At 46.5% G+C, this 12165-nt stretch overlaps 1 protein-coding gene across 4 annotated transcripts in view; it reads left to right on the forward strand.

Annotated features, from left to right (window-relative positions):
- LOC115095852 (Hermansky-Pudlak syndrome 1 protein homolog) overlaps positions 1–12165 on the forward strand; it is a 69116-nt gene that overhangs the window by 40206 nt on the left and 16745 nt on the right. For all 4 annotated transcript variants that reach the window (XM_029610106.1, XM_029610105.1, XM_029610108.1 and 1 more), the window contains 3 exons: positions 8121–8190; positions 10235–10296; positions 11154–11321. In XM_029610106.1, coding sequence (XP_029465966.1) covers positions 8121–8190; positions 10235–10296; positions 11154–11321 — 300 coding nt within the window. The remainder of the gene's footprint in view (positions 1–8120; positions 8191–10234; positions 10297–11153; positions 11322–12165) is intronic.

A 12165-nucleotide genomic window follows, 5' to 3' on the forward strand; every position in this document is an offset into this window, starting at 1 on the left:
TCTATGGACCCTGTGTTATTGGGCCTGAGAGGTCCTCCCACGTCCTTCCCTTTTCATTTTTCAGCTACGGACCTACTATTCAGGGAATGGGACACCCCAGATTTGGGGTTGAAGGTCTCAAAGGCGATGGACAAACTTTATCCTTTGCCGGAGGAAGCTTTGGAGATCCTGCGAGTTCTGAAAGTGGATGCAGCGGTGTCAGCAGTCACAAAAAAGACCACTATCCCAGTCACAGGATTGACATCCCTCAAGAACCTGCAGGATCGAAATCTGCAGATGCAGCTTAAGAAAATATTTGAGGTCTTGGCACTGGGAGTCCAAGCGGTGATGTGTAGCAATTTTGCCTTAAGAGCAGGACTCCGCTGGGTCCAACAGCTCCAGGCCAATGATTCACTATCTGAAGAAGAAGCTCTTCAGACAGGGTGCCTCGAGGCGGCGGAGGCTTATAGTGCGGATGCCTTTTATGACCTGCTACGGATGTCTGCCCGGTCCATGGTCTCCGCCGTTTCAGCACGTAGATTATAGTGGCTACGAAACTGGTCTGCGGACTTTTCGTCGAAGTCACAGCTGGGGTCCTTGCCCTTTAAGGGCAAACTGCTGTTTGAACAGGAATTGGAAGATATGATTAAGTCCTTGGGTGAGAATAAGGTTCATCAGTTACTAGAGGATAGACCAAGGTCAAGAGGATCTTTTTCTTCTAGGGCTCGCTTTCGTGGAAGTCGTCGCCCTCGAGCCCCCAGAACAACCACTTCTTCCTTTCAGCAGAATGTGGGTAGACAGCAGTCATGGTCCCAGTCCTTTTGTGGATGACGTTTCGGTAGGCCTGGAAACTTCCAGCCTACTCCAGGTGGTAAATCTTCACAATGATGGGCAGCTGGTCCATTCCTCTGGTCCAGTGATAGAGGGCAGACTGTCTCTGTTTTACGAGGAATGGACCAAAATCACATCGGACCAGTGGACTCTTTCTGTGATAAAACACGGCTATGTTTTAGATTTTGCACGCCGTCTACGCCCTCGCTTTCTAGTCTCTCCATGCAGGTATGCCACAAAGCGTCGAGTGGTAAAGCAGACATTGCATCGTCTCCTCGATCTAGGCGCAATTGTTCCAGTTCCTCTGGCAGTACAATGAAAGGGTCGTTATTCCATTTACTTCGTCATACCAAAAAAGAGGGGTCCTTCCAGCCCATTCTCGATTTAAAGCGGGTCAACAGATGTCTTAGGATACCCTGCTTGCGCATAGAGACGTTACGATCTGTAATTGCATCAGTTTGACCGGGGGAGTTCCTTGCGGCTCTGACGGAGGCATATTTGCACGTCTGGATCCGGGAGGATCATCAGAGATTTAGATTTTCCATCCAGGGGCGGCACTACCAGTTTCAAGCTCTGGCCTTTGACCTTGCTACAGCCCCCAGGACATTCACCAAGATCATGGTGGTGGTGGTGGCAGCGCAACTGCCCAAAGAGGGGTTGCTGGTGCACCCATACTTGGACGATTGGCTGATTCGGGCGAAATCGGAAGCACTTTGCAAGCCAGCAATCCGGTGTTTACTGCAGTTCTTGAATGCACTCAGCTGGGTAGTCAACAGGGCCAAAAGTCATCTAATTCCCTCCCAATCGTTGGAATTTTGGGGGGCTTTGTTCGACACCAAACAGGGGAGAGTTTTCCTAACGTCCGACCGCATTGTCAAATTGCAGGGACAGGTAAGAGGTTTTCTGGCCAAGCATCCTCCGAAGGTCTGGGATTACTTACAGGTTCTAGGTTCCATGACTTCCACGCTAGAACTGGTTCCCTGGGCCTTCGCGCATATGCAGCCTTTACAATCAGCATTACTTTCCCTTTGGAATCCGGTTTTCGAACATTTCCATCGAAGCCTGCCGCTGAGTCAGCTCGGTCCAGCCTGGATTGGTGGCTATTCTCGGACAATTTGACTCGTAGCGTTCCCTTGGTAGTCCCGGAATGGACGGTGGTGACCACGGATACCAGCCTCTCCGGCTGGGGAGCGGTTTGTCTGTCCATGCAAGGGCAGTGGTCCTCTGAGGAGTCTCAATGGTCAATCAATTGGCTAGAGACCAGAGCAGTCCGGCTGGTGTTGCAGGCCTTCCTCCCTCTCATCCAGGGGAAGTCGGTCAGAGTGTTATCTGACAATGCGACTACGGTGGCTTACATCAGTCTCCAGGGAGGAACCAAGAGTCAGCCAGTGGCTTTGGAGGCTCACCTGTTAATCAGCTGGGCGGAGTGGAACCTGGTCAGCATAGCAGTGTTTCACATCGCCGGGTTCGACAACGTTCACGCAAATTTCCTAAGTCAACATCATCTCGAGCCAGGAGAGTGGGAGTTGGCAGACAGAGCCTTTCAACTCCTTTGCGACAGATGGGGCACTCCTCACATGGATCTGATGGCAAAGTTCAGGAATTCCAAGGCTCCGCGCTTCTTTCCTCACCACAGAGTCACGGGAGCAGAAGGAGTAGATGCTCTAGTGCTTCCTTGGCCGATGGAGGTCCTGCTTTATGTCTTTCCTCCTTGGCCTCTAATCGGCAAAATCCTCAGGCGCATAGAGAATCACCCGTCAGACATGATCTTAGTGGCTCCAGAGTGGCCACATCGACCATGGTTTGAGGATCTGGTCAATCTAGCGGTGGAGGGTCCCCTGTGGTTTCCGCCTCTTCCAAACCTTCTTCATCAGGGGCCCATCTGTTTTGATCAGGCCGATCACTTTTGTCTAGTGGCATAGTGTTTGAGAGGCACCGTCTAAAGGTCAAAGGTTACACTGATGCGGTGGTGACCACTTTGTTGAGTTTGCGTAAACCGTCGACTTCCCTTTCATATGCCCGCATCTGGAAGGTCTTTGATTCTTGGTGCGTGGACTGGGGGTTATGCCCACCCAGGCATCCATATCGGATATCTTGTGTTTCCTTCAGGTGGGGTTAGCGAAGGGTTTATCGTGTAATTCCTTGAAGGTGCACATGGCGGCTCTTGGATGTTTATGTGGTACCATCCATGGCGTAGCATTGGCCGCGCATCCTGATGTCTCCTGCTTCCTTAGGGGAGCGAAGCATTTGCGCCCTCCGGTGAATCAGCCATGCCCTTCTTGGAATCTGAAGGCCTTTGAGCCTTTAAAGAGGGCTAATTTGAAAGATCTCAAGTTGAAAGTGGTATTTCTAGTGGCAATTTCCTCTGCTCGCAGAGTTTCCGAGCTTCAGGCGTTGTCATGCAGAGAGCCTTTCTTGAGGATATCCGATTTGGGTGTCTCCTTACAAATGGTTCCTTCATATCTTCCAAAGGTAGTTTCCTCCTTTCATTTAAATCAATCAGTGGAGCTCCTGTCCTTCTCCAATCTGGACAGGTTGGATCCTCTCTCTAAGGACTTAAAGAAGTTGGATGTGTGGAGGGCTCTGCTGCGGTATCTGGAGGTTACCAACAGTTTTCGAGTCTCAGATCACCTCTTTGTCCTCTGGAGCAGTCCGAAACGAGGGAATCTGGCATCTAAGACCACAATAGCCCGGTGGCTAAAGGAAGCGATAAATTCTGCGTATTTGCTACGGGGTAGGCCTTTGCCAGTAGGGCTTCGGGCACATTCTATCCGGCCTCAGGCGGCTTCATGGGTGGAATGTCAACAGATTTCACCGCAGGAGATTTGCAGAGCATCTACATGGAAGTCCTTGCATACCTTTGCGAGGCATTACAGGCTGGATGTCCAGGTGCCAGGACCAGGAAATTTTGGAGAGGATGTGCTGAGAGCGGGCCTCTCCGGAACCCATCTCAGGTAAGGTCAGCTCTGGTGCATCCCAGGAGTCTGGACTGATCCAGGTATGTACAGGGAAAAGAAAATTGGTTCTTACCTGATCATTTTTGTTCCTATAGTACCACAGATCAGTCCAGAGTCCCGCCCATTGCATGCATGCAGGTAAGGGAGAGTTCGCTCATTCAGTATTGGTTTACTTTCTGTAAGCAGATCGATTTTGTTTAACCTGTTTTCTTGGTTTGGGTCACAGTTGGGGTTAGTGATCCCATTCGAGTTTACGGTTCCTGTATATAGTTAGTTTGGTTTTGAACCATTCTGCTTTGACATTAAGTAATACTGGCAGACTGTGGGTGGTACCTTGGTATATAAGGCAGAGTCTGTCAAAACTTTCTCTGTCTCCATCTGCTGGAGGGGAGGCAAAACCCAGGAGTCTGGACTGATCCATGGTACTACAGGAACGAATATTATCAGGTAATATTCTTTTTTTGATCTTTTATTGCTCCAGCATGACAGTTACCCCACAATATTCTCTTTTTGCCATGTAACCAAATTTGTTCAATGTACTTTCCTCTACCAGTATTATACGTTCTATGTAAACCAATATGATGTGCAAACGGTTATCGGTATATAAAAACACTTAAATAAAATTGTTGTATATGTGCGCTTCAGTCCAGACAGGTCCCATTTTTTCAGATATGCTTATTTATTAATGCAAAGAATGGTAATATGAAGCTTATTGCTACTTGTGGAAATTTTGGCGAAGAGACGTGATTGCAACTGTCGTTAGGGATAGTCCCTCCTGCTGTAGCTCTTTTGCAAACCTAAGTCGGGGGATTGCTTTTGAGTGCTTTTCGTACTTTGAAGACTTAACTCATGAAATAGCCAACTGTTTGTGACAGAAACCTGAGGATTTCCAATCTGTTTACAAAGCTCGATGGTATCAGGAACCGATCTGAGCATTTTCAGGACACACACTGTTTATATATATATATATATATATATATATATATATATATATATATATATATATATATATATATATATATATATATATATATATGCCGTTAAGCCCGTTAAAACGGGCTACATCCCTCTGTCTCTCACCTCCCCCTCATTCTCTCTCCCCTCACTCTTCACCACCCCCTACCTCCCTCCCTCACACTCACCCACTCCTCCCCACCCTCCCTCTCCTCTCACTCAGTCCCTCCCTCCCACTCAGTCTCACTCACTCCCTCTCACTCACACTCAGCCCCACTCACTCTCACTCAGTCCCACTCCCTCCCTCCTCTCCCTCAGTCCCACTCCCTCCCTCCCACTCACTCAGTCCCACTCCCTGTCCCACTCCCTCCCTCTCAGTCAGTCCCTCCCTCTCTCTCTCCTCCCTCACTGCTGCCGCCCGTCTTCGCCGCCGCCGCTGCGGCCCTGTCTCTCACCTCTCCCTCATTCTCCCTCTCCCCCTTCCACTTACTCACATCCCTGACTCTCACCTCTCCCTCATTCTCACTCTCCCCTCACTCTTCCCCACCCCCTACCTCTCTCCCACACACTCACCCACTCCTCCCTCCCTCTCACTCAGTCCCTCCCTCCCACTCACTCAATCCCTCCCTCCCACTCAATCCCTCCCTCCCTCCCTCCCACTCAGTCCCTCCCTCCCACTCTCTCTCTCCGTCCCTCTCAGTCCGTCCCTCCCTCTCACTCAGTCACTCCCTCCCTCGCTACTGGCCGCCGCTGCCGGTACCCGCCGCCGCCATGTTTTTTGTTTTTTTTTTTACGCTGCCTAAGACCGACGTGCTCGCCCGCACATGCGCAGTAGAGCTGCTCTCTACTGCGCATTTGCGGCACGTCGGTCAAGCGTCGTTTATCTAGTTAGATTATATATATATATATATATATGAGAGAGAGAGAGAGAGAGAATTTTCTCCAATTTGTTTTAAAAGTGCTACTTGCTAACTTCGAGTGCCCCCTGGTCCCTCTATTATCTGAGAGAGTAACTTGCACGGGATTTGTAAAGTCATTCAATAACATTTTCACTGTTTTGTGATTGCTGTATTCTTTTTGTCATGCAGTATTTTGTGATCCAAAACTTTTGACAGGAATGTATTGTCAGATCACAGGCAAAAAAAACAAAAAACCAGAACGAAAGCAGTGAATTTCTGTGTTAATCAGATTGAAACATAGAAGCAGAAAGCTGTTTATGGTGACAGTATTTAGTATAAGAGCTGGTACTGCAGCGTGATTCTTGGAGCAGAGAGTCATGGGCCTGGACATACCTCTCACTGGGCGAATTTGCCCAGGCCGCCTAACCGTACTGTTCAAAACACATTTTTGCTACAGGTAAAAGAATTTGAGTAAACAATTGGAAACAATTTGTAAAAAGCAAGAGAAGAACACCCTCCCCCTTCCCCACACACCTTTTACACAAAAAAACCCAGCACTGCCACCCCTCCCAAAAATAAGTCATTTATTTTATGTTACACAGTCTTGTAAAAGAAAGGGGCTGGCATGAGAGCCACTTCTAGAAATACAATAGGAGCTTCCAGCATGTGGCGAATTTCTCTCCAGATTGGAAGATATATATGGTAACATAGTAATGACGGCAGAAAAAGACCAAAATGGTCCATCTAGTCCGCCCAGCAAGCTTCCCAAGATAGTAACTGCCGCTCTGTGCAGGTTACCTCCATGTTTCTCTTAAGGGTAGTAACTGCCGCTCCGTGCCAGTTAAGCTTTGTTTATTCCCATCCTCTAGCCTTTAGGGGATCCACAGTGTTTATCCCATGCCCCTTTGAAATCCTTCAGCTTTAATCTTCACCACTTTCTCCAGAAGGGCATTCCAGGCATCCACCACCCTCTCAGTGAAGAAATATTTCCTGACATTGCTTCTGAGTCTTCCTCACTGGAGTTTCAAATCGTGACTAAATTGTTTCCAATGGAAAAGGTTTGTTGTCAACCATAGATCATTAAGGGTGGGCTAGGAGGTAACCTGGCTGTCACCTCTCCTCGGTGAAGGTAATAGGTCAAAGGGCATTTTGGCCACCTTTCCTGTGGGTACTTGTACTTCTTGCCTTCAATGAGTACAGGCGTTCATGAATGCAACAATGGTTGTTTTTTGTTTTGGTTTTTTTCCCCTGGAGCAATTTTCAAAGGGAAAGTACGCGTGTGCTTTACTTTTAAGAACTGGTGCAAAGTCCAGAGGGAAAGGAACCCACAGTCTTTAAAGCTACCCGCACAGCATTTGAAATTTGCCCCAAATATGTGTGGGGAGAAGGGGTTAATTTCCAAACTTGTTTTATAAACATTCAAAGATTAGAAGGTGGAAGTTAACAGACTTAAAAAAAAAATTAAAATTCAAAAAAAAGCAAACTATAGTGATGGGGGGGTACTTTATTTCCTAACACAAGAAAATGTGGTCCGACTGTAGATATATGGAATATTTGATGTCCAAAATTGAAACCTGTAGCTTGAGGCAAACGAGTTCACACAGGGGCCAGGTTTCAGCGTTGAACCCGTGTAATTCCGCTGACGAAGCTTGCCTGTCCTTGGCGTGGGATACGGTAGCACGTTGTCTGACAACACGTGTGCTTTCAGCTGTATTATCAGGAGCCATTCCCAGGTGCCTGTTTAGGTCAGGGGGAGGAACGGTACACGCGTAAACTGCATCATGAAATCTGCATGCGTTATTTTCATGAAGGTGCAGGTGTGTCCACGGGGACTTTCTACACGCTGTGAGTTGTACCATAGAAGCGTGCGTGCCCTTCCCTTTGAAAATTGGCGGCAAGCGTGCTCTGTCTTTTCCCCAGTATGGATGGTTTGAAGATCGCCCCCATAAGGGGGTCAGCTGCTTTTGTAATCGCCTTTTTAAAAGTGGGTGAATACCTGATAACATTAGTTTGCATCAGGCAGTCCTCGTGTTCATTCAATCTGCAGAACCTAAGAAAATTCGTTCAATGAAACAATTGCACCATCTGGTGGTGATAAGAGAGGTCGCGCCAGGTCTTCAGCACCCACTTCCTGGTGTAGTAGTAGTTAGACTGCACCTGTCACTTGCGGCCTTCTGTTCCCTAGAAGCTGGAAATATGTGATGATCTTTTTGAAATGATCAGTCAAAGCATGAGCGGCGCATGCCACACCGTGTGCACAGTAGGCATTCCCAGCTGTTCTCGCAATTTCTAACACCCGTTTAGTGCAATAGACTCCACGTTCATAGCCTGCTAGTCAGGAGATTGTTGCCTCGTAGTTCTGTAGTGCAGGATCGCTGACGGACAGAAAATAATGACTCTTGGCCCATGATCTGCTGTCACTAATCTTCTGTATTCAGTGGGTCCATAATCCAGAAATACTTTTTGATATGCACTTTTTTTTTTCTTTTTTTTTGAATAGGAAGCTGAAGGCTCTGCATTACCAGAGCAGTATTACACTCCCGATGCCTCCCCCAGCAGAGCAAACACAGGTAAGACCTAAAAGAAGCAAATAATCCTATAGGGATAGATTTGCAAACTGCACATGCTGTGTGTGAGGTGCACATGCATGCACATTTAACGTTAATTTTCAAAGAGGGAGGTATAAAAATTTGCATACAGAACATGCAGTAAAACGTGGGCAGATACTTGCATCTGCTGTTTTTGCAGACTAATTTTGGCTGGGAAATAGTGCACGTGTTTTTGCTAATGTCAAAAGTACACGTACCATTTTGCTCTCTTGACCCATTCAGGCCCTTAGGCACACCTCTTCTTAACCTGGCTAAAAGGCCCTGCGTCGCAGAAGCCCTCTTGTGCAGAGCAATTTCCAAGTAACCCCTTTACTTGGGTACATCGGTATTTTATCTGGATGAAAGGCTTTTGAAGTTCGCCACGGTAAGGTGGAAGGGCAGCTGAAGCTAGTTCTTGGGACATGCTGTGTGCTTCCAAGTACAAGGGGGATTATGTGGGCTGTAAACATACAGTGTAAGAGGTCAGAGGCTGCCTTAGTTCAGTGCCTTGTGTGGTAAGATTTTTTTATAGTCCTCTGCTGGCCAGGGTGGTGCAAAGCTCTCTGATGAAGCAATCTATGCAGTTAATCCACAAAACTCAAAAGGGGTAGATTTTAAAAGGAGCACACATGTGTCCATGTACACGGGGTCCCCGGCGCGCGCATATGGATGCGATGACTTTATAACGCGCGCGCGCTGGCATGCACGTTATAAAATACGTTGGCCGCGCACACATGCCCACTGGATTTTATAATCCGCGTGCGCATGTGCGGGCGGCACGCACAGGGAGGGTGAATTTTAGTAAATTACGCACGGTGACACAATTGGGCCTTCCCCAGTTCCCTCCCAGCCCGCTCTAATTAAGGAGCGGGCTGGGATGAAACTTTCCTATCGCTAACCCTACTCTTCCTAGCTTTTCCCCTCTCCACTCCGACTCCTAACCTAACCCTAACTATTCCCATTTTTTTTTGTTTTTTTATTCACTGCTCCATCTGAGCAGAAGCAACTTCCGCACACCGGCCGGCTTCCATCCCTCCACGCCCCTCCCAGCCCGCACCTTTTTCAGGGCCTGGCACTTGTGCATGTATCAGGACATAACGCGCGTGGCTGGGCCCTTTTGAAAATATGCGTGGCATGCGCAGGCCCCGGCCGCATGCGAAGTCCCGATTTTTATGCACTCGGCCCTTTAAAAATTCGCCCTTAAGTTTGCACTTTCCATAAGGTAACAAAAGGCTAAGCAAGAACATTAAAATATCCCAGAGCTTGTAAGCCTGGGGAATAAGGCCCAGCCCGTATTTCACCATCACAATGTCGCAGGGAGGCAATGTTAACTTCCACTAATTCTGTCCTTTATGCCTGGATACAAATTGAGGTCCATGTTCAAGTTCATAATCCGTTTTCAAATCGAAGGAGGGCTAATAGGAGAATGAAGTCAAGACATTATCCTTATATCAGTTAAATGATTTGATGTTCCTTGATTGTTTTCACTGACCTAGCTGTATAGTCTTCCTTAGTTACTGACTGGAGAGATGTACAGCAGGGCTTCTCTCACGTGGTTGGTGAGCTCTTTTGCAGCTCTTGCAAAGAGTGGTCTGTACGTTTTAGATCTTTTGGGCGTATTCTGTACAGCTCTTTAAGGTATATCTTTCGGACATACCCAGCCAGTTGGGTTTCAAGATATCTACAATGAATATGCATGAGAGATATTTGCATGTACTGCCTCCACTGTATGCGTATTCATTGTGCATATCCTGAAAACCCGACTGGCTCGGTGTGTCCCAAGGATTGGGTTGAGAAGCACTGCATCAGACGATGGGAAACAATATTGCCTCAAATGCAGTTTTAACCGGCCACAATATCTTCTATATTACATGAGCTGTATCAATAGCTGTGAAGGTTCCTGTTTGATTTCGCTCATGGAAACGGGCTGATGCACAGATATCATTGCGTTTGCACAAAAATATAATTGAAGAAATTTTAAGAAATGGAGACAATCAATGTAAAGTTTACACTTTTTGAATTCTAGGAGCTGTGGATTGGTCCGAGGACAGGGTTCCTATTTTTATGTTTGCTGATGCTGAAGTGCAGGTGAGTTTATTGAGAGAGAATCACTGTGGATGGGTGAAATTCTTAGGTTCCTGACACTGGCTTTTCTGAGGTTAATGTCCAGATGAGATCATTGAACAGAGAATAAATGCAGATGGTCAACAATACTAAGTTTCTAGCCTCTGCTTTCATGATTGCAGACATAGATGTGACCTATCAAACCATGAATGGCTATGGATGTATCTAAGAAGCAATCATTTGGCCTGAATCTGTAGTGTAGGTGAGAGTGATAAGGGTGGGTCAGAGAGCAAGACTCCTGGCACGTGTGTCCAGATGAGTTTGTTGAAGGAGACTCACTGAGGGTGTATCAGTGAGCAGAGCTTCAGGTCCAGTTTGATGTCCAAGTGAATTTCCTTGAAGGAGATTTTCTGTGCTTTAGCTTGAGAGAGCAGGACACATCATCTGAGAGTTGCTGATACTAAGACAGCAGATTGATTTTGTTATGGGCAAGCTTCAAGTCAATATCTTCCTGCCTTGTATGTATTTCTACATGATATGATTAGTATTGCTTCTTTGAACAGAACTGCAATAGCCTCCTCCAAGTCCTAAACAAATTGGAATGGGTCCTTTATGGTATTTGTGTGGTTTTTTTTTTGTTTTTTTTACAAGAATACTTTATTGTGACTTAATGTAAATACAATAAGCCAGTAAACTTAAAACAGAGCAATCTCAAGTAAGTGTGACATGATATCAATCAATATCAGCCTAGTGAGAGATGTGTGGCACTATCAGGACAAATCAAACACGGAACTTAAAGAGAGATTGCTTTTTAATAGGAACGATGATTAGCTCAAATGTTGTTGCTTTTCACCTACAGTATATACTTTAATTTTTTGAAGGTAGCAGAAGACACTCTGAAGACTCTAGTGGTCTCCTCACCTGAACGCTCCAACCCCAGAAGGATTTTCTTAGATTCAAACTTACGTGAGGGTTACTGTCCCATGATGCCACACTCCATGTATTGTTTGCCCCTCTGGCCTGGAATCTCCATGGTCCTTCTCACCAAGGTGAGCAGCCTTTCTTGAGAATTACTGGTAAAATATGAAAGTATAATTCCACATTCTTAAAGAAGATTTTAGTGAAGTAACTGGGAAATGCCTGCAAAGTTAATAAAAGTCATTGTTATTTTATCATACAATATTCTCTGTAAGATTTTTTGTAGATTGTGATGTCTTTTATGGTACTGACAGAAAAATTATTCAAAGATGATGTTCAGGCCAAAAAAAATGTTTTGATTTGTTTTTGTTTTTTTTTTCAGTTTTGGAGGTAGTTCGTTTGAACTGAAAGAAAAAAAAATGGGGCCTCCCCTGGACTCTCTAACCTCAACCTGCACCCTCAAAAATAAACCTGTGGGGCCCTGCCCTGTCTGGCTGGGTTAAGCCAAGCCCAGCTAGGGCTTCCTCTGGCCCCTCCAAAGCCAGGGACTTTCCTGGCCTCCACTTACGCCTTCCTAGTGGGTCCAGGCTTCAGAAAAGGATGGACCCAGAAAACGACAAGGAAGACTATCTATCAAAGCTGTGAGGAAAGCAAAAAAATGGGTAGATCACAAGTCCTTAAGATTCTTTATTATTGTAAAAGCTAGTTGCCCAATGCTTGCCTGACTCTGGCCGAGTTTTGCCACATAAAAGGGGCTGCTTCAGGGGCTGTGTGAGCAATATGTTACCTTCCCGGATCTGGTTATTAACAGTCATCTATTTCAAACCACCGCCGCCACCAATGTGTCTCATGCTGTGAGTCACAAAAGTGAATTCGCGACCGGATCCGGAAACTTACGGTAAATACTAGTCATGGCGCCAAAACCGGTGTCAGTCATTCACTGTCGGGCTGACACAGTAAAATTCGCGGGAGAGC

Source organism: Rhinatrema bivittatum, chromosome 7 (assembly GCF_901001135.1).
Source record: "Rhinatrema bivittatum chromosome 7, aRhiBiv1.1, whole genome shotgun sequence".
Lineage (NCBI taxonomy): Eukaryota > Metazoa > Chordata > Amphibia > Gymnophiona > Rhinatrematidae > Rhinatrema > Rhinatrema bivittatum.